General features: G+C 39.4%; 1 protein-coding gene across 1 annotated transcript in view; it reads left to right on the top strand.

Annotated features, from left to right (window-relative positions):
• The first annotated feature begins 367 nt into the window (after positions 1-367).
• BAIAP2L1 (BAI1 associated protein 2 like 1) overlaps positions 368-23,583 on the top strand; it is a 35,162-nt gene continuing 11,946 nt past the window's right edge. Inside the window, exons 1-3 of the mRNA XM_027656572.1 lie at positions 368-515; positions 8,458-8,533; positions 11,445-11,531. Coding sequence (XP_027512373.1) covers positions 465-515; positions 8,458-8,533; positions 11,445-11,531 — 214 coding nt within the window. The 5' untranslated portion in view covers positions 368-464. The remainder of the gene's footprint in view (positions 516-8,457; positions 8,534-11,444; positions 11,532-23,583) is intronic.

Raw genomic sequence — 23,583 nt, 5'->3', positions numbered from 1 at the left:
ACTTAATTGCTGGGAGAAAAAGTTTACCTCCGACTTCCCTGGGGCACCAACAGAGTTGAAATGACCTCCACACAGCCCAGGCTGGGCTTTGGCAGCGAGGCTGGGGCTCCCGGAGAGGGAGGCTGGGAGGAGGAAGAGTAGGAGGAGGGAGGAGGTGGCAGCTCAGGTAGCGGCGGGCGGGCCGTCCAGGAGATCCTCCCCTCCCAGCCCAGCCCTGCCCTGCCCTGCCCTGCCGTGCCCGGCGAGGCGCGGTGCGGTGATGCGATCCCGTCGCTCCCCGCCCAGCCCAGCCAGTCCTGCCGCGTCGGGAGCCGCGGCCCCGCAGGTCCCGCCCCGGCGGCGCTGCCCCGGCTGGTTCCGCAAGTTTTTGACAGTTTGTTCGCGGCCGAGGGGGAGCCGAGGCTGCCGCGGCGCTGCGCTGGGGCCGGGGCGCTCCGCAGGACCGAGCTCTGCCCGCCGGCACCATGTCCCGGGACCCCGAGGAGGTGAACAAGCTGACGGAGAACACGTACAAAGTGAGTGCGGGCCGGGGAGGGGCTCCCGCTCCCACCTTTGCCCCGGGGGCCGCGCCGGGCTCGGGGCGGCCGCGGCTCCTGGCGCGGAAACGCAGCGACCTCCTCTTTTCGTTGTTTCTGCCCCTCTCCCTGTCTCCCTCTCCGTGAGTGATCCGGCCCGCCCCGCTGTGTCGGGCCCCTCGCCTTCCCCAGCCAGGGCGGGCACGGCCGCGACAGCCCCGGGACAAGGCGGGTGTTCAGACCGGTTCCTCGGTTCTCCTGAGTTCCCTCGCTGTGTTTTGGTGATAAGGCGGTTTGGTGATTGTGGTCCCTCTGCTTGAACCGTTTCTTCACAGGGGCCACAGCCTAAAAATGGCTCAACGCTGAGTTAAGTTGCTTGCCGGCGTCCCGAGCTGATAATCAGATTTATGGTGGTGCACCCAAGCGCTGCCTCAAAGCACCGGCTGCTGCGGGCAGCCCCATTCGTGTCAGTAGCTTTTGAACTTTCCAAAATGCCTCGTTATTTGTAGAATTTAAAATATTTTGCTTGTGGCCACCAGACGCTTGTCTTCAACTTTTTCTCCCTATAAACGCAGTCCTTCCAAAACACATCAATTCTAACTGGGCAAAATTCCCTTTAGAATCGGACTTTTGGCTGGGCAGCATTGGATCCGTAATCCTCATTCTGTACAGTGTGTTGAACTAGAGAAAGCACTCAAATTTGCATGAGTGAATGCATTTGCAAATTTAACTTACAGCTGCAGTGCACTTGCAGCTTTGAGCCCAAAGGAAAGCTTTCTGAGGGGTTGTTCTATTTTACTGTTTACTAAACCTTACTGGTTTACTACCAAATGTTTTCATATTTTTGAAGATGTTGTTGTCATCACTGAAAGGTCTCTGAAAAGATTTACTGGGAGTAAATTTTGATGTTTGTTACTTCTGTTGTTCTTCAACACACTTAAGTCAATTTTACCCCTTTGATTACACCGGTTAACTGGGGACATGTTGTATTTGCTGTTTACTTTCTTTGGATTTAGATATCAGTTTAATGCAAAATTACTTTAAAAAAAAAAAAAAAAAAAAAAAAAAAAAGATTACCTGGCTATAAAATTTGTCCTCTGAACCAGAGCAGGTCATCTTAAACAGTCTGGTGCTTTTTGATATCAGTTACGTTCGTGGCAAGGCCATAAGCAAACATAAAATCCTCTCTCAGAAGAGCACCCTGTAAATACAGGCTCACAGAAGAGAAACCTGGGAAGTTGACTGTTCAGGGCTGTGCCAACAAAAGAATGTTCTACCTTGTCTATTGACTTCTAGAATGTAGCTAAAACAGTTTTACAGAGGAGGGGGAAGAAAATATCCTGTGTGTTTTAATGGGTATGATTTAAAATAGGCTTTAAAGGAATAACAGACCTCTAAATAAGCAAAACCTTCCCTGTTATTCAGTACTTATTTCCTGGGAAAGTTTACCCTTTTGTTTTGTGTTTTAAACTAATTCAAAGGGATACTTAAGATTGAAATAACCAGCAAAAACACAGTAATACAAAGTTAATGTTGACAGTGTGATGAAATGCCTTCTGTGTAGGTATGTTGAGAGGTCTGGTATGTTGTATCACATAGCTTGAACTCACAGACCTGGAAACCCTCCTGCCCTGCCCTCATTAAAAATTGAAACTTTATCCAGATAAGGTATAAAGGCTGCTTCAGACAGAAAATGGATTCAGCATCTACTTTAAAGTAGTTATTTCTATATCAAAGTTGAAATCTTAAAAAGTTTGTCACTTCTTAGGGGCAGAGAGGAGTAGCCTGTGTATTCAGCACTGGCTGTGACTGTAATCACAGCTCTCTCATCTAAAACAAATGAACACCTCTTTGTGCTGTGCTTCAGCCTGCTCTGCTTTGTTCAGTGGTGCTCGTGGAACTTCTGCTCTTGCTGTGCCATCCTGGCCGTACCCTGCTTGAAACACCGTGCTGGGATGGATGAAATTCATAGCTTCTGTTTGTGCCTCTCCTACTAGCAAAAGGAAAGTCTTGGTCTGGGAAAACCAATTCAGTGTAATGCAGTGATGGCATCTGTGCTGCAGGGCTGAACACAGGCTTTGGACTTCTCAAAAAAAATCAACTTTTGGATGACCTGGAAAAGTAATAGAAAATTAAATTTAATACCTTGCTGGCCTGCTATTTTTGGGAGGTTTTGTTGTGTGTTTGCTTTTTTTTTTCTTCTCACAGTGCTAATCCATTGGATTTATTAAATACATAGTAACCTGTGTTATACAAAGCTTCAAAATACACTCACAGAATTCATCAGGTGACCCTTTTATTTTTATCTTGTTCTTCCTTTCTGTTGGCAACAACACCAGAAAGTGAATACCTCAATGTTTTTCAGCTACCCTGACTAAGTAAACAACATAATTCACAAATATGTGTGCACACACAAAACCCAGGGCTGACATTTACCCTTTATGTAATACCTGAAGAATCGCCCTAACGCATGATAGGAATGGCTCGTGCAAAATGAAGCCCAAGGGTGTGGGAGTCAATGACTAAAGAGGGCACAGCCTCCCTTCTGCCAAGGAACTGCTCAGAGGTTCCCTGGTATGACACAGCCCTGCCCTTGTCGCTCACCGAGGTGATGTGACGTGATGTGAGGGGACACTGTGTGACCCCCTCACACACAGAGTCGATTTGTAACCCCAGGAAAGTTGTTATGTCTTGGTGTGTCCCCACAGCACACACAGTGTTGTTTTATCTGCTGTATGTGGGGGAAAACTACTTGGCATCCAGCTGGGATATACACAGAGTGCAGGGGAAAGGGGACAAAACAGGAAAGTGCTGAGTTCCAGACCTGTCCTGTCTGTGTGGGCTGAGGGCTGGGCAGGCGGTCACCGAGTGCTCCCGTGGTTTGAGGTTTCCGGAGCTCTTCAGAATGGCAGGATAGCTGTGATTCACTGGCATTGCTAATCTTGGTTTTTAAAGATCTGTCGCTCTGTATTCAAGTGAATCTTACTCAGAAATTTCGATTATCAACCAAAGTATAATCTAAAAAAACAAACCAAAACAGCCCCTCCAAAAAAACTCTTTGCTCAATGGAGTGATGTGTTCTCCTCAGGGGCATTGTAGAATTACTTTGGCAACCTATATTGTTTTATCGTGGAAATATATCTGATAAATTCTGTTTAAAGTCCAAAATTCCGTGTTTCCGTATTTTAAAAAGACTGACAATTAGAATAAATTACCAGACTTATTTACCAAAACTAAAATTCACCTGTGGTCCTAGCACATGCTGCAGTCAGGCTGTCATTTAGCATCCCTGAAATACAAATCTAACTTGTGAGAAGAGGAGCCTTTGGAAGCTTGTGTGTGTGTGTGTAAAATCCAGTTCCATCTTGGTGCAAATTATCTCTTTTGACCTTACTGTTATGCCTACTTAGAGTCTATCCTTGGGCAGGTGTTCATAACCTGGAAAAGTCTGTATTTGAAACACAGCGATGGATGACATATAAATGTTTCTCTTAAACAAGAAATGTTCCATCAAGATGACTGGTAATTAGTCATAAGAATTACTCTTTTTGAATAAACACTGGCACCTTAATTTATTCTTTTCCGTTCCGATAAAATTCTTTTAAAACAATATTAAGCTAACTTAAAACTGAGATAGCTTAACATGAGATGTGCTGAGGGCTCAACTGTGCCCTTCTGAAGACTGTATTATGGATTTCAAAAGCTAAAGGAGATAAAATGCAGTAATTTACAAAATGCTTCAAGTACAGTAGAACACAGTATGATTTACTTTTTTTATGGCTTTTGAATCTCCTCAAGTGTATTCTCAGACATAGCATGGCAACACTATACTTTAAAAAAAAATTACTCATTTTCAAAATAAGAAATAACAATTTAAATTAAATCATTAGTTGCTATACAAAGGTTAGCTATGAACAGTTATAGTGATGGTAATATCAGTGATGATGCACATCAAGATCTACTTTGCTAGTTTTATAATTTCAGATTTCTATCCAAATACATTGCTATTCACTCTTGCAAAAGTGCCTGCAGGATGTAAACTTGAATCTTCAGGGAGCCTATGCATTGTTCAGTTGTGTTCATACCTGCTGAGCTATTGTTCAGTGAGGTGTGTCTTTAAGTAAAAAGCAATGCTGAGCATTTACAGGAAGGCACTTTTACAATGGCTGTCATTTGTTTTGAAGATTAGTGTTGTTTATACGACTATCAGGAACTGTGGGAGATATAATACCTACACACAAGAAGTGGAAATACAAGGCTTCTTCCTCCTCAGTCAGCTCTGTGCTACCAGGCTGAATAACTCACATTGGCTTCATGATGTGAAAGGCACACAGCAACTTTATAACAGATTATATGAGCATTCAATGACTCAAATGACCAGAATAGGTTTCACTTATGCTTTTTTTCTTGGGAGGTCACTTTTGCCAACTCTAAAGGTCTCTGCATAAAACATGTTTCTAGTTGCCTGTTTTGAAAATGTTTCCCTTTATTTCCATTCATCCTAAATAATAGAAAGCTGTAGGATCTGATCATGTGCCTCCTCTTCTCGTTAATTATTCTGTCCATGAGAGGTAGAGTGTCACTGGAATATAGGACACATGATTGGCAATTAGGAGGCCGTGTTTTTGTGCTCACTGTGCAGTCAAACAACGTATTCTGAACCACTTTGTCTCTCCCAGGCTCTTTCTTACCTCGTGATCTTTATTTGGATTAAGACAGAGGTTTCATTTCCACATCTGTGTACACCATGACAAATAACAAGATTGTGTTATTTTCAGAGACTTCTGACAATTTTAAATTAGTGGTTCTCTGGATCAGAAATTCTTCTTTGGTCCTCTGTCCTGCTTTTTTAGAAGTTTTGAGATCTAGCTTTAATGTATGACTTGAAATTTTGCACTGATGTTCAGTCCCACTCATTTTCATGACCTTTTCCTTAGACTACAAGTAAGAGAAGCTTTAAAACTGTAAGAAAAAGCAACTGTACAAATTGATTTGAGTTGCTCTTGTCCCCTGTAACTTCTGAAGCTGAATAAAATATTACAATAATTTTAATTGATCTGAAATGTCTTGGCCATGTCAAATTCATACCTGATCCTGAAGAGGGAGTTGCCTGTGACAGTTCCCCTTTTTGAAATAGTGCTCTAGATACTTCTCCCTGGGCAGTACTTCAAAGACAGTCAGTGGTTAAATGTGGTTAACTGTATGAAAAGACCACTAGAAGCATGGCCAGGTTTTTTGTTTGCTTTGAGAATCTAGTCTTCAGTAGAAATTAAAAAAAACCCCACATATTATGCTTCTTTCTAATGTATGAAAGGGAAATAATCTCAGAATTATTCCACTGGGTCACCTTGGAGACCTGGCGGGGGGTCAGGGAGAGCTCAGTCTATCAAACAGAGCTAAGTCTATCAAACACCAACCCTTAGCAGGAAAGCAGACGAGCCCTGCCCAGTGCTGTGAGGATCAGCAAACCATACCCTGTGTTAAACCAAGCAGATTCCAAAGGGGAATTTCCATTGCAAAGGTTTTTGCCGTTTCTCGGGCGTTCACGTCTGGAGACTGGTTCTGCTAACAATCAACCACTGTGGCAGAGCAAAGCCTGAAACACTTCCAGAGACTGCCTGGTCTGATGGAGAAAAGATCCACTAGTTGTACTCCTTCCAGCCACTGCAGGCACTGAGCTGTAAATTGTTTCTTCATCTGTCCCAGCAGTTTTACATGCACAGTGAGCAGAGGTGATGTACTGGAGCTCTTCCTCTGAGTCCCTTGTGTTTCAGTGGAGCTGTTGTGTTCCCACAGGGTAGTCTGTGTCTGCTGTACTTGGAAAACTGCTATGGATCAAGTGGGTCTAGTGAAAATCAAGAGCTGTGGGGCCTGGCTTCAGAGAGGGGAGCGGTTCAGGGTAATTTTATTGGGGTTTGTTCACTTCCTCCCAAATGAAAACTAATAACACAGGTGCAATCACTGTTTTTTGTTTGAAATCTGAATTAGAAGATGTCAAGAAAATTCGAATATTAACCTCTGAATGTTTAAGACAGTAATTTAAAAACCCAATACTTCAAGACAAATAAGTGTCATGTTACCATCAGAATTTTTGGATAGGCAGCAAAAACGGTTTTACTCTGTAATTTTTTGTTTCAAGGAGCAGCGTTAACAGGGGCAGAATCTGTTCTTCAGGAAAATTATTTTCAGTACAGAGTGGTAATTCAAGGTGACATTGAAATTCTTACCTGCCATAAATACACACCACCATCATACACCTTCCTTTCCCAATATCCTTGAAATACAGAACTCTCTATCCTAAAACAATCCCCTAATTCAACTTTTTTTTTTTTCCTTGTGATTCACTGACTCCACGTATGGCAACAGACATCTTTAGTACACAGCTGGGAAGAAATAGGAAAATGTTGGAATAGGAAGAAACAACTTGCTCCTTGGAACAAGTGTGTCCCAGTCCCACTGCCTCAGCAACTAGGAGGGCAACAGGCACAGCAGCAACACTGACAGGAGCAAATTACAGAGCTGGGGCTGGAGGAGGGATGTTCCCAGACACTCCAGCTTGAATATCCATGCAGTTAAGTTGTTAAAATAGCCCTTGGCATTGTTGGCCCAACCTGAAACACACTTTCCCAAATGATTTCTGGATGTGGTTTGTGAGTTAACACAAATCAAGGGCCTGGGGACAATAGCTGGTTTGTTTGCAGTGATTGCATTTTGGTGGGTGAGAGTTTAATGGGACAGACCAGAAAACAATCCCAGTTGCATTTAATTTGTACACAAAGGCAGAGGGGCCAGGTATTGTCATTCTGTGTCTGCTATTAATTTATACTCTACTAGTATTGGAATCTAATAGTTTTAATTTTTTTTAAAATCTATATTTTAACTCAATATGACTGTTAAAGTGTTATTGGAGCTAATTCTTTTCTTCACTTTTTAAATGGAATAGAGTTAGGTATAGTGATATCTTTGAAAAATTAAATAAAATTCTGTCTGCCTGAAAATAAGACACATGTGATGGTATTGCTGGGTTTTTTTTGGGTCCATCTATGTACTAAACATAAATATTTGCATTCTGTTAGTAGTATAACAGACAAAAGCTTGATACTATTTCACTTATCTTGAGTCTTGTACTTCTTGTAAACAGAAAGCATCTGTTTTGAATTCCTTGAACTTGAAAGTTCTGCTGTGTGAGCAATAATGAGTTGTGTCATAAAAGTATTGCTTTTGGAATACCACTATTTATGCTACATGTGTTCAAGATATAAAGAACAGGATTCTGAGGAGTGAATAATTGCTACATTTATAGCAGTTGCTTTTCCTTTTGCAGTGCTCATAGCAAGTAACTTTGCAATATTGATTTGGGGGGAAGGAGGAGAGTTGTCTTTGACCAGACAGAGGAGAAACTGAAGCTTTTGATTAGGGACAACTCAAACTTTGTGGGGGATTTTCCTTTTGGGACTGGGCAAAAGCTTCTTCTCCCTCCTTCACCTCCCAACTTTAGGCAAACACAAATTTGGATTCCCACTTCATAGCTTAACCTTTTTTCTACTTTTTGCAAAGACTATGGCTAAAAACCTTTATGGATAAAGATTTTTCTCTCATCTTTATTCCACCATCACCTACCATAGAAGACAGTTTAGTGCAAACTTTGATCACATGCTTGACATCCTTTTGTATTATAAACAGCCACATTCCTTTCTACCCTTGTGAAATAGTTTACCTTTTTTTTCCTGTTTGTTGATCTTAAATGCTCAGGTTTTTTCTCTTCCATCCTTTGCTCTCCTCTGTATCCCAAATCTTCCAGTTTTCATCCATCCACAGACTTTTCAGATGGATGCTGCACATATGAAACTGAAAACTAGACCTAAGTGACACTGAGATAAACACTTCCATGCACTGTTAAATTACCTTTGTTATAACACAGATTTTGTTTTCTCTTCACTAGAATGTTATGGAACAGTTCAATCCAGGACTGAGGAATTTAATAAATCTGGGGAAGAATTATGAAAAAGCTGTTAATGGTAAGTTTTCTAAGTGCTAACTTTAGAAAGATTGTTTAATTTTCATTTAAATATACATATTAGACATGAGGGTTGTGTATAAGTTTAATTTCCAAGTTGAACTTTGGATGTGTATAGTAAGAGAAAAAAAAACAAACAACAATTAACAAGCACAAACACACAAACCTATGTACCTTCTCCCCAACCTTTTGGGGTTTTTTCCACTGTTTGTGAGGAAGTTGCCTCACAAACACTTAGGCACAGAGCTACTGCAAAATAAACTGAAAGTAGGTTTAAATAACCCATATTAGAATAATAACATAAATGGAAAAAAACACCAAAGTGATGTAAATTTGATATTCTTGGGTTTTCACTGAAAATATCTTCCAAAGATGTTTCACATCCTTAGATCTCTTCCTGCTCACCTACACACGTCACTGCCTAAGGAACCCTGAGAACAGAACAATGTGAATGAATATGAGTTGCAGTAGTGGATTCCTTTTGTTGTTGTTGCCCATGCTAATGCTGATGGTATTTTTTAATGGATTCAAAATCAGAATGAATATATTTGAATTTAAGGACATTTTAGAATCCAGTTGTTTACTTCCATCACTGACTTCACAGAAGCTATCTAGGAAGGGGCTTCCAGGACTGGGCTCTTGTTTCCCAAAGCCTACACTGTAGGACCTGCTAGAGCTTGCTCCATTTCACCCATGCAGACCTGTTGAACTGCTTGATATCATATTAAAGCAATGTAAAATGTCTCTAATTTTGCCTCGCTCGAGCCCATGGCGTGTCTTTGCCCTACATGTAATCTAGTACTCTGAGAAATGTGATCCTGCAGAAGTAGTGCATAGCCAAACAGACATTAAAATCTCTCTTCATGCAAATTTTAGGCCAGGCTTGAGAAAAAAGATAAAACCAGAGCCTGCTGGAAATGAAAACAGGGAAATGTTGATTTACCTGTAGTAGTGCCTAACCTGATGGATGAACACGTGGTTACCTAATACCTGACCTTAGGAATTACAGGTAGTGCCAGAAGTAGCAAAAAGTGTTTTCATATTCACTTGAAATATTTCTATACCAGTTTCTCAGGGTTCTGCTTTTCACACACTTTGCTGTTGATGTGTTACACTGTGCCTCTTTTGATTCAGTTTGTCACCAGGAGTTCACAATACAACTGTGCAGAGCACAGAGGAGAGGCCGGGGGGTGTTGTGTTCTGGCACCTTTGCCTTTAGGACTGGCTGATAAAGCAGAGCTGCCACGAGTGCTTAATTTCCAAGGGACGTGTACAATGTTGCAACAACTGTTGCAAAGTCATCTTTGGACTCTCATAAATTGTTAATCTTTCCACCATCAGTCCTGAGCGGCGTAAATAGATCTGGAGCACGGAGTAAATACTCTGTTGCTAAACAAACACTTTGTAGCTTTCCAAAAAAAAAGCCAGAGTAGGTTGACAATGAACATAAAACTTGGGAGATCTCCCAATAGGTTTATAATGTATTTTTAAATATTTTATGGACAAAAGGTCAAAGCTCCTTTTCTGTAGTAGATTAAAAGCCATAGTACTGGTGAGGGGACTGTAAAAAGTGGAGTTCTTGATTTAGTTTGGTTAGCACAGGGGAAATCACACATTTTTTTCAACTTTTTAGTACCTGTATTAGGAGAAAAGAGTGAGTTGAGGCTGCCTTGAGGAAACACAGATAGGAGGAATTGGACTGGCATCAAACTCCTTGTGCAGGTGGCACACTGTGCTCCACCACAGCACCACCATAATTCTTCAGTTCAGAAAGACTGAACACAGAGCACCTATGAGATGGAGATGAGGCAGGAATTACCCTTTTCTAGTGCAACAGAGCCTCAAAAAGAATCTTTGTTTCATTTGGAAAATTCTCACACTTCTCAGTGAATATAGTGTTATGCGACCAAAGATGTCACCTTACTAGTAAAAGCCATAAAATACAGACCTGTAATTGGCAATTATATTCCTCTCAGAGAAAAAAAAAAAAACAAACCAACAACAAAACAAGTATTCTAAAGTCAACAGCAAGTCTGCTTGGCTTTACCTTTCAGTGAAGAATGTTTTACTATACAAAAAAATTATGAAAACTAACTTTGATAAGTATTTTTCACTGCCCTTTTACATTAGTCAGTTTGTCCTTGTTATTTCTTTTCTTTGTGGGTGCAGATCAGTTCTAGACACTGTGAAGATGCAAGGCAGCCACTGCAGATCTACTCCCTGAGTAAAGTGCTTGTCCCCACTGGCCTTCCTGCAGTTTGAGTCCTGACATTTCCGTGTTCATTCTGGCAAAACTGGCTATGCTGTTTAAATCAGCCATAACCAGGAAATGATTAACTGGGAATAACTGGAACCTTCATGATATATATTAAGAACTTATTGGTTCCTGTAACAGCCAACTTAAGCAGGAAATGGTAATTTGTTTTTGAAGGGCTCCAGGTTTCCTTGTGGCAATGACAGGTCCCTTGTCTCGTGGCCAGTTGCCATTTCTCACATCACTGCTCTGCCTGGTCAATACAAGAGATCTTGGCATTTCTGGTAAATTTGGGGCTGCATTTTGGGTTTTTTCCTCCAGTTTTATTGGTACCAAGGAATTTCCTTATGTCCTGACCAATGGCTTATGGCTAAACCTCCCCACCGGCTGCTGATTGCCCCTGGGTCTGCATGAAAATTGGAACTAAATAAGAGGCTGAAACTTCATTAATGTCTTCTGGTGTTCTGTCTTTGTCTCCTGCTTTCACAAATCAGCAGGAGCACAGGGGCTACTGTAACTCTATGATAGATTTCCTTGTTGCCATATCCTCCTCTCTTACTCTCTGTGCCCTGGATTACAAGACTTCAGAGGATCATAGATTAATAAAAAATTGAAGATATTTTGATGTCTTTTAACACTTTTTTTTCCTCACCCCCAGTTATGATAGTGGCTGGAAGAGCGTATTATGACAGCCTTGCAAAGATTGGGGATATATCAGCTGGTTCTCCAGTTTCTAAAGAATTGGGTAAGTGAAATCCTTCAAAATATAAACTTTATTTTTGTTTTCCTGCTGGCACTTCACAGAACTAATGGGAAGTAGATAAGGATCAGTAGAAGTATGTTTTAAATGACACATAGATGGAAAGGATGAGATGCCTTTAAGGTATATTGTTTCATATTGTTTCTCAAGACACTTAAAATGTTTTGACAAAGTGACCTTTTCTTTTTCTCCTTTTGTGAATATGTATCTGCCTGTGCATTCAAAAGCATGTATTTTTAAGTTCATATAATTCTAAAATAAATACAAAAAAAATACATAGCTTGACTTTTAATGCAGAGATGAATGTTGAAATACTTTTGCAGTAGAACATTGTTGTGAGGAGTGCTAGTGTATGACAGCAGTTCTAAACTAAAACCATTTTCTGGATGAGTTTCATTGTGAAGGGTTCAGGTTTACCTCACTACTTTTGATCAAGTGTATCAATAAAAAGTTCTCCTATGCATTATATTTATTTTCTAGTTGAGCTTTTAAAAGAGAAACTAGACTCAAAGATGGATTAATTTTACATTATATAAATCTACTACAAGTTCTGTACTTTCCTGAAAATAATTTCTGAATTTTTGAAAGATTTTCATCTGCACTTGACCTTGACAATTTCACTTTTGTAGGCTGGCAGTATAATTCTAATTTAGGCAAAGAAGTACAAAGTATTTGTACTATTTCTTACATCACTACAAGACAAAGAAGTGGGAACTATACTGCAAAGAAGAAACATTTGTTTAATGCTTTTATTTGCTTTTTGACAAAAATAACTTGATGAAGAGTCTTATCTCAGAACTTTTGATTTTGGGCAGTTTAGGGCTCTTCCAGTGATGTAACATGGATCTGCTCCTCTAACCCACAATAGTCTGTTAATTCAGCTGATTAAAAAGGGTGGCTTTAGCAATTTTTTTTTAATAGCTTTGGTGAAGTGGAACTGAGGGGACAGAACTTCCTTGAACAGTGGCCACTGGTTTCTATGTGCTGCACACATTTTTATGATTTGTTCTGAAACCACTTCTGGGTGAGTGTGAACTCCCCTGTTCAAAGCTGGGAGCGGCAGAACAGCAAACAGGGCAAAGCAAACAGTCCTGATGGAGGTGCTTTCTGTGTTTGCTCTGCAGGGTGTTTGCAGAAAGCAGAGCTGCTGGTGTCAAACCACAGCACAAAAGTTAGAAGAGATGACTGTGCAGAGTCTTATAAAATATCAGAAAATGCACAATCACGATATCTGCAATCCAGCAGTTGGGCAGATGCAGGGAAGCAGCTGATTTATTGGATGTCACGTGACTGTGGGACATTGCTTGTTGGAAAATACTATCACTGGGCAATCTTGTGCTGAATTCTGAAAAGAACTGTTTTTTCCTATTATTGGGGACAATACAGAATTGTGATTGAAAATATATTTTTGCTTAATTATGAGTTCTTCTCTGCAGTTATAAACGTTTTTCTAAATATACTGTATTGAGAAAACATGGCCTTCTTCAGGATCAGGCCGCTAACCCTGCTTTCTGTTCACCTTCTGCTTTAATAGATTTTCCTGCAGAAAAATCTATTCTTCCTAAGGAAAACAATAACTCTGGATTTTTTTCACCATACTCTCTGATGCAATACTTAATTTAAAGATAAGGAAAGCTAGTGAACACTGGAAAAGGCAGGATAATATGGTTAGGAATCTGTGAGAGATTACTCGCATTTTCAAGAAAAGAATCTTACAGGTCTTGAAGCTGGGCTACAACACTGAAGTATTTGTCAAAGAAATATGAAATACTCAAATGTCTTTAAAAGTATCTGCTTAAAAAGAAAAAAAAATTAATTTACTATATACTTTTGTACTTTTATAATATTACAGTGAATGCTGAGCAATGTGGGATGTGTAAAGACCAGATCAAACTTTGCTCATCCATGGGCCCTATAACCCCAGGGGAGTTACTGTAGGTGCAGCCCCCTGTGGAATTGTCTCTTCCATGAGTTCCTTTAGACTTGCCAAAAGACATGTTATTGACCACTAGCAGCTCTATCATGCAAAATACTTCTGTTATCTTTACCAAAAAAGAGGTCATTTTACAGTTCAAACCCAAACCTGCTGGGTGACCTGGAGTATATTTACTGCCAAGTGTGATGTAAAGATTTGTATCAAAACCACAGTTAATCCTTCTCTTCTTCTCACAAGGAAACACAGAATATGGTCTTCTGAAATGAGCCAGTAAAATGGATACCAGCCCCACAGCAGGGCAGAAACAGAAATGGAACACCAGTACAGAGGGAATTTTTTGAAGTAGAGGGTAGAACACATAGAGGCCAGAGAAACAGTGGGGCAAAAAGTAAAAATGCCAGAAAAATGCTTTCTTCTGTCAGATGAGAGTGGAGCAGAAGGGGGAAACAAAGAGAATGAAATGGAAATCTGGATATTCCAGCTGATTCAGAGCTTTTGTACTAAGTATCTTTAACTTTCAAGTCTGGTTGAAGCCCTCTGGATTATTTTAATACAGAATATCTTAGGCAAATTGAGGCAGTAGAAGAATGTACTGCAGTCATAACACGGTCCTTATGAATAAGGATAAGGGATAAGTTGATTTAGTCAACATTCTTTCTAATTTCTTATTTCCCTAAATTTCTGAGCTTGTAGTCCCTCAGACTTGATGTGAGCATTTAGGAACAGAATTTATGTGGTTCAAGTTATTCTGCAGTATGGAATTTGCATACCTTATTTTCCTAGGCCCCTTTTGGAAATCCCTCTAGGAAGGAAAGATAGGAAACAAGAAACTGCATGTTTAAAAATGTAAAGATTTCATACTATTCAAATTTCAGGAAACCACAATAAAATAATGCACTAAAACCAATTTCATGGAGACACTGCACCACAGTGTTAAAATAGTAACTTTCGTGACGTGAAACACAGGTGTCTGAGGCTTTGTCATATTGATTTTTGGTGCTTATAATTTTAATAAACTCTCTCCTCTAGTAACACAGGCTGTCTTTGCAGCCTGCACAAGGAATCAGGAAGTTATTTCCTGCTTACTGGTGGAATACTGCTTTTCTTATCTTCCCAACTATCCTCTCTGGCACCTGCCAGTTGTTGTAGCTACATCTCATTTCATATTGTGGGTGTAAAGTCCCACTTTGTTGTGTAGCAATTGTATCTACAGCAGTCACCCACAATTACATTATGAGTCTGTACCTAGAGTTTATTGCTTAAGAACTAGGAAGTGTAAACTGTTAATTGCTTGTCTAAACAGAAAAAGAAATAAAAATGTTACATTGCATGTTCTTGATTGATGGAAGTAAAATGCAGAAGATCAGTATGTTAAAAGGACAATCAGAGGAGACAAAAATCCCTTCCTAAATCTAACCAAGACAGATAATTTATTTAAAGATTACTCTGAGTTATAGGCTTGTATTTTCATAGTTGCATTCTGTTAAAACTTACCTGGAAACAGGTATACAAAAGCTCATGTTCATCTGCAGTCTGAAATGTAAGAATTTGGAAAAATTTGGGTTCTCTTCAAGAGAAATTTTTCGGTTAAAAACCACTACAAATAATCTAGAGAAGCAAGTATTAGACTAAAAAGATTGCTCTATGCTGTGGTGGTCACAAACACAGAGAGATGGGGAGAAAAATCCCAAAATTCCTTATGGTGTGCATACAGTAATTGGAATTCTTGCCTAACAGAGGATGAGCCCTGAACTTGGTGTTCCTCTCATGCACAAAAGAATGGACTGTTCTTTAGGTCTAAAAGACAGGATTTGAACACATTCACAGAACATGTTTGCCCATCAAATGGTGTAATTTTAAATGTCTCCACACCCTCATCATGCATTAATACAGTAATACAGTGGTTGCAGTAACGCTGGGATGTGGATCCTGGGGCAGGGGTTCCTGCATAGGGAAGGAACATATTCATGTCTCCTTTTTTGAGAGCCTTTTATACTTCTCTGCAGGAAGCCAAATGTCTGCAGTTATTGGGGTAACTGCATATTAGCTGAGAGTCAAGGCTGATAAACCATCAGTCAGTGAGAGAACAAACCAGTGATGGTTGACAAATAGACCTGCAGTTTATCCAACAGCTGGCATTTCTTATAAATCTCTGTGAGCAAGCTACTAAGTCGGAGCTCTTGAGTAACAGCTAACAGGCTCATAGAGGTCCTTTGATAACTGTTTTTTAGCTTTTTGTAAAGAAAACTAACAACATTTTGATAATCATATATATATAATACTAATAGAATCAGTAGGGTGAGGTCCAATCTATGGAGTGGTCTATCTGATTTTTCTTTCCAGTGATAGCCACTTTATTTTACATTTGCAACTAAGAGAAGCCCTGTGGGCTTTTCTCTCTCCCTCATTTCTCTTTGCAGAAATGAGAGATTTTCTGTATCAGAAGCTGTGAGCTTTAAGTGGTCAACTCACAGAAAAATTTGGGAACTGAATTAGAAAATTCTTATTTTGCTAAGAAGAACATATCTACTTGCTGAAAAAACTCTATCAGACTGTAACATAAGGCAGCACCATATTTTTAAAATACTATCTTGCAAGTATTTGTCATTCAAAACTGTCTATTTTCCTCCTGATTACAAAGCAAAATTGCCACTTAGCAGGTACTTTTCTGAGCTATAGCTCTCTGTTGTTAATCCTGGGATACAGCACTTGTGTCACTCTCACTAGAGAGAAAGCCAAGCAGAAAAAGAGAAAAATACCATAGTTTAGGATGCATGTAGCTAGCTGCATTTCCATTAAAATAAAAGGGGAGGGGGGAGAGTTGTTGGCTTACTTTAGCATATACGTTGGCCCTGTCAGCTGGAATCCTGTTTCACTTGCCTTAGAAAGGTGACACCTCACACTCTTCCCCTCTCTGGCTCATTGCAGCTGGAGAGGAGGGATCTGTCATCTTGTCCCACCTCGCTGCATCCCTGTCATCCCTTCTGGAGCAACAATGTGCTACCTTTGGAATAGACTGTGTTGGATAGGAAGGCAAGTGAGGTGTGCCAGCAACTACAGAACCTTTAGCACCTCATCTGGTGGAAACTTCTGGGAAAGCAGCTTAGAGGCCGTGGTTTAAGCAGTTACAACCAGGCCAGCTTTTCCTATGGAGCATAAAACATTCCACTATACTTATAATGGAATTGCATTGGAAGAAGCCACTCCATTCCTGTGTTATGAAAGGAAACTACACAGAGAGTGTCTTGAAATGGAAATACAAAGTAGTCATGGGCTTTTTCAGGAATGAAGTTTTATATCTTCCAGTTTTATAAGTAGCATTCTGGGCTTGTACTGTACAGACCTCCAAGCTGCTATAAGAAAGGTGGAAAGAGATGAGCCAGGCTTGGGTCTGTTTTTCCCTGTTAAAATACAAAACAGAAATGATACTATCAAGAAATGCAGAGAATAAAAGGTGGGTTTGTTATTGAACATAAAGAATATAAATGCTTGAAAATGAATATTGCAGCTTGTTCTTACAGGACTGCCCAAAATAACAAGTTTATTCTGTGTACAATTATGTTGTTGTAACTTCTATTATGAAGACTTCCAGATAAGGTGCAAATTCTCTGGTTCTAGAAATGCCTGATAGGAGAAACAGAATATGACAATACCCTAGGCCTTTGGGAATGATTGCAGTAGCACCAGGGGAAGGAAAGAAGTCAGATATTCATAGGACTGCAGTGATATTTTTCTAGTTATTTTTTCAGACTAAGTTAGAAAATTGGTCATATTTTTCAGTCAATTGTAGTATTTTATTCCCCACCCCCTCCTGAACTTGAAAGCACCCTATAAACCAAAGCTGATTCTCCTGCTTTTAGTCAGTGATAAGATATGGTATCACACTCTTTCAGTCTACAGCCCTGAACTGCCCAGGTGGTTGAGCAGCTCACAGGGAGCACTGGCAGTGCTGTTCCTGGTGATGCCTGTGGCACCAGGGCAGGAGTGTTGGTACCTGCAGCTGTAGGAGCACCTGCCTGTGTGCCACAGCTCTGGACTTTTGCACAGAAATCCATAATGATACACATGAGCACACAGCCTCGAGGGGAAAATTAGATATTCAAAACACCTACAGGCTTGTGGCTGTATTGTAACTTATTTTCTTTGCACCCGACTTGTGTGAGGATTACAAGTCACTTGTTTAACACCACTGCAGCTCAAGTACTTGATATCTTCACGCTGTGCCTCAAAGGCCTGAGAAAATAGTGAAAGTACCATGAAGGGAATCCTTAAAGAATTTCTGACTATACTGGAACACTTAAATGTTATATGTGTCTTACATGTGGTGGAGACATCCTTCATCTTGCAGTAGAAACCCTGGGAAGGGTGCCCTGAACCTCACCTGTGTGTCCATGCAACGTTTCCTGTATTGTGGCTGGATCTGTCAAAAAAAGTGACTTCACTGCTGGAGGTGTGAGAACTGGCACTCTGTGTGCACACAGGTGTGTGCTACCCACAGCTTTTGAACTTACCCAAACACAGGAAAATCAGCTGGTGCTGGGGCTCCTACAGTGGCCAGGGGGTTGTTCTTCCTCAGTTGATGCTCCCACAGTGGCCAGGGGGTTGTTTTCCCTCAGCTGATGCTCTCACAGTGGCCAGGGGCTGTTCTCCCTCACATCTCCGAGCTGAGGATGCTTAGCAATCAGTCTTTCCTCACTGCCAGCCCCAGGTACGTCTGCTGGCAAAGAATTAAGAGAAAATAGACTTGGTTGTCCTCCCAGTGAGAGAAATAGATGGAAAATAGAAAGTAAATGACAACCTTGTGAAAAAAGCGACATCACATTTGTAACTTGCTTGTAAATCCTTTATTGACAGTCTGACTACATTTAGTCTCTAAAGTCAGCTTGATGAATTATTTCTCAACTAAAAAAAATGAAAAATCCAGTATCCATTGTAGTTGTCACAGTCCCAGGAGGAGGGGAGGGAACCAAAACCAATTGTCTTGGACTTCTGAGAAAAAGACATTTATCAAAACTTTCAGCTCAATTTGGGTGTGGGGTTTTTGGTGGCTTTTTTTGGACACTGCTGAGACTGTGAGACTCAGTGGCAGTTCGAAAGTGCTGTAATGAAAGTTGCAGTGATTCCTTGCATTTTATTGCATTTCATGTAACATTTATAGTGATGATAATGATAAATATTTATCCTCTCTTGTACTGAAACCCATAAAGAATTGTAGTTTTTGCTGGTTAGCATGATTTGTATGTTCCAGACCTACTGGAAAACAGAGATTAACTCTCTTACACGAGCTTCCTTAACTAATCTGCCTAAAACCAGCTGGACTTCACCCAGGCAAGTTGAGGCTTGTGGCTGTATTGTAACTTATTTTCTTTGCACCCAACTTGTGTGAGGATTACCAGTCCCTTGTTTAACAGCACTGCAGCTCAAGTATGAAAAGCTGCTGACATACAAACCTTGATATACTGTGGGTTTCTACGTTTGGGGAAAAAAAACACCAACAAAAAACCAAAAAACAACTGCCTGCAGCAGTCTTCATATATATTAGTAATGGAGTAACAGGTGGAAAAACAAGTTTGTCCTTTTTCATGCATTATTTATATGGCATATGCTTTTCCTTTCCTTTTTTTAGCATTAAAATTTAGTTTCTGTGCTTAGCAATCATCTGAAAAAAGATTAATATTTCATGTTAATTAACATCTGTTCAGTGATATAGTAGGTTTAAAAAAATTCTAATCTCTGAATATTTTTGACTAAGACATCAAAAGGGCTTGGGGGAGAAAGGCAAACTAGACTGCAGACTAAACTTTGCTAAATCTGCAATAAAGTCACATTCCTCTTTAAAATACAATGTAAGCTAAGGTGTTTGTTCCATTTAAAATCCAAAAATAGGAGCATCACACCAAGAATAAATTTAGAGTAACTGGCAATTGTAATGATCTTGATAATCTCATAAGTATTCACTCTTGTCAAGGCTTATGTGGGAATAGCTAATGGATGAGAAGTTCATTGCCCAATTTATAGCATGTAGTGCATGGTATAAATTGTGCAGTACTTCTTAAAATCACTTCTGTCAAGCTGAAAGAATTTGGCATTAATTTTAGTCTTAGTAAGGTATGTTTAAAATGCAAGTTTATCCCTGGGTTTGACTGATTATGGCTTATAAGCAGTCCTGGACTTTTTAAGGTATAAAGGAGCTGAGGAGTATTTTGTCTCTTTTAATACCTAAACATTCCAAAGTTTTAAAGAAAAATCATAATTTTAATTCAAGGAATTTAAATTCTGTCTCGAGTACTGGGAAAGTACTTCATTATGTGGTCCTATGATATTTTCTTCCACATGGTCAACAAAGTTTTAGGACAACAAAAAGATGACTATATAGTCGTGATCCTGGATTACAGAAGGAAATGCTGTTGTAAGAGGTGCTTGGCTACTGCAGTAGGAATGAGCTGTGCTCTATCCCTTCACTGTTTGTCGAATTCTGAAATGGCAAAAGGATTTTTGAATAACAGGATTCTTTGATTCTATTTCTCATGCTGAGGGCAATGTGTAGCCTAATGATGGGGAGGTGATCGAGAAGTATTGCCAAGGATGTGTCGGTGACACAGAGACAAGTTCTTGTACGTATATGCTGTGTTTGTACATACAAACATGTGCATTTTGAAATAAAGCAAATATTTTGGGAAGGACAGAACTTAGAGCTCAGCATTCACTGTAAAAGTAAAATGGCAAAAAGTTCCCCTTGGTCCAGCAGAAGTATGTTGTACCTAGAAAGTTGTCTGTGCTGGTTAAAGCCGTTGTGGACTCCTGGTCAAGTATGTTGGCTGTGACGTAGCTGGAAAGGCATAATTTGACTGGATAAAGACAGAGGCCATAGTTTGGGGGTTTTTTTTGGTTGAGGTTTTTTTTATTCACTTCAAGCAGATGAATTTTGGACTGTGGTCAAAGGCATAAAAAGTCTGCATGGGCTAAAATCCATTTTTCCCTATGAAGCCAAAGGAGGAACACAGCAGTGAAGTCCTGTGAGAAGGGGCAAGTAGAGCTCTGGGTTCACCAGACCCAACACCATTAATGCCCAACTCACAAAATTAGCAACAGTGTCCTGTACAACCCTATTTATTGCTTACTGGGTTTGTCTGGACGTGAGGGAAGATGCTTAGACTACTTAGAGTTGGACATCATCCAGGACTGGTTATCTCTTCTGTATCAATGAGACTAAAAAGATTTTAATATTTAGAAGTAATTAAACTTATGAAAAAACAATTAAAACTGAGCTATGAGGAAATTGAAACTTCTTAACTCTGAGCATTCAGTGAGTTTCAGATAATTACTTGAAATATTGTGTATTAACTTTATATGAGAAATTATGCTTTTTTTACATGTCCAGTAATATAATGTTCAGTTTCATTCCTCATGGTTCAGAATCATATCACTTTGGGGAATTTATTTTACTGGACTGGTATACAGATACACAGATTTCAGCCATTGTGTCATGGAGGGTTTTTTCATTTCTCTTAACCTGTGTTGAATCTGTTTTAAATTCATTAACTTATTTGCTTCTTATATCGCCAAAATGTTTCTGTTGTTCACTGTGAGAATTCTGCGTATTTTAAAACTAAAATTGACCTCAGAATGCTGTTTAGAACGTGAAGTTCTCCTTGCTTCTATTTTTATTTACAGACTTTATTTATTTATTTGTTTGTTTGTTTGTTTATGTACACTTCTAGCTTCAGGGCACTGCATCTACCATGTAGACTGGCCTTAAAATACTTCGCTGTAGTCTGAAATCTCTTCCCCTTTTCTCGATTTTAGGCTTTATTCTTTTTTTTTCTCTTCCCCTTCACCTCTGCAGTCACCTTCACCAAATGGCACTGAATGGTCATGTGTCAGTGCCATTTTGTAAAATGAACTACAGGGAGATTTACTCCTTGCTTCCTATTCCATGGTTGCTCATGCAGTAAGGAAAGGCAGACTTGACCTAGTCCTATTGATTTATGTGCATATTACTGTTAATTCTACAGAAGGAGGGGAGTGTGTTAAAGCACTCTGGACAAATTGTATTAGAAGCAAAGTGCAGTTAGAGCTGGGGAAGTTTTACATGACTTTGTCCTTCATTGTGATTTTATTCTTTCGTGTTAAATTCCATTAAAAATTTTAGCCTTCTTTAAAGCATCTGTTGCACAATTCAATCCTTCCTATGACAGAAGGATAAATTTAACACATTTGAAGCTGAACAGATGTTTTGTTCAATCATATTTATTTGTTATACTGTATTCCTTTGAAGCTTCCAATTTTACTACCTTCCAGGGGCTGCTGGCTTCAAAGGACTGTGTTTCTGACTTTCCTGTGTCATAAATGCCTTTCTTCTGGGCAAAGGATTACTTGGAAAAAAGAGAATCTTGCCAGCAATGGCATCTAATATTGCACTTGGACTGTATTGTCTCCATGTGTAGGTTTGACTCAGCCTTTCATTCTCTTGTTTAATGTAAATAATTATGTGGCTTCATCTCTAAGACACAAAGTTACTTGACCTGCCCTGAATACAAAATAGGACAACAGGAGGTAAATGAGTGATATAATTAAGTACTTTGTCTGTTCCCAGGCATCTAAGAAAGTCTCTCTATTAAGAGGCTTGAAATTTTTCAAGAGCAACCTTCCCTAAATAAAACAAATTTGAAGTATATTTCAAGTAAGATGATGCAATTACTACTTTTATTGATTTTTTTATACAGCTATTTAGTATTTTAAAAGGTTAAGTGATTTTGTTGGTAGCTGTTGATACTCCTTTCTATGACAGAACTCTATTGATTGAGTTCTATTCTTGTTTCTAACTTGAACAAATTCTTCTAGTCTTCTATTCACAAGAACAGTCAACATAAGGTGAAAAGGTAAATAACCTGAACAATCAGCCAGTGCAAACAGTGAGGTTGAAGTGTAACTGCTGCACAAGTTCTGGCCTTACAATGAGTTTTTCTGTTAGGAACTGCTTTCCTTGATTTCCATCTCCTGTGAAGACAGACTTTCAAGGCTGTCTTCTTGTTCAAGGGCTGCTGAGAGAGAGTAACAGTTGTGGAGAAATAACTGTTACACACTCTGGGCTAGTGATTTTTTAATTTCTTTTTGTAACAAACCCAGCACCATTAATGGAATTCCAGTCTGTCTTATTTTCTCAAGAGAAAATACAGATACAACCGACAACCTTGATTAAGCCTAAAAATATTCCACAAATTCCTGAAGTTTCAGCTTAAAAGACCTTTCTACTTGTGCACTGAACCTATTTGAAAGAAATAAATTACCATGGAACTTGGCATTACTGTTCATGGTCATATATCAGGTTATAGCTGTACTTCACAGCATAGTTTCAAGAACTATATATGAGAAATGTTTGTTTTATTTTTAAGTCATTTAAGGTGTTTGAGATGTACCCCCAAAATCCCTTTCTGAAAGAGGTTGTTGCTTCTCTTCCCTACCTCTAAGGTAATAGCAAAAGATCAGAACAAGTATCTGTGAACATGTACAGCTACTTTTTTGTTTTCTGAAACAAAGTGGGAATATTTAACGTCAGCTGCGTGTTTTAGTCACAAAGATTTCATGTTCAGAGTGTGGGAGATGGAAAGCAGAAAAAAAACTATCTTTGAAAGGCAAGTATTTTTTAATAGTTATGTTTATCAAGACCAGTGGTTTGGGTTTAGTGACTCATTGCATAATATGATGCCTAAAACTGGTTCAAGTTTACAGTAGGGCTGCCACAAATTGGACTTAAGTGGCCTGTTATCGTGTGCTCTGGTCATGTCATTGTATTTGATAGGTTTGGGCTTTGCCAATAACTGATGACAAGGTTAACACTTGGTTATTGTGTATTATGAGCTCTCATATATAAACCTGCTCATGAGCAGCTTTAATATATAGCAAAATAGTTTTAATTGATGTGAGAAATACATATTTGTCTTCATCTTAAGCATTTTTCTGTACCTTTCTGCAAGAGGAATAAAGACTGAATGTTAGGGCCTGGCCTTAGGTTATGCTGCTATTAATCCAGGGTAACCTGTCATCTTTCTTAAAGCTATTCTATAATTCACCATGGTAATTAAAATTCAAATATTATAC

This window comes from Corapipo altera, unplaced genomic scaffold (genome assembly GCF_003945725.1).
Source record: "Corapipo altera isolate COAL_440 unplaced genomic scaffold, ASM394572v1 104, whole genome shotgun sequence".
In the NCBI taxonomy this organism is placed as follows: Eukaryota; Metazoa; Chordata; class Aves; order Passeriformes; family Pipridae; genus Corapipo; species Corapipo altera.
Note: the sequence above shows the minus strand (reverse complement) of the source record. Positions and strands in the feature narration are given on the sequence as shown.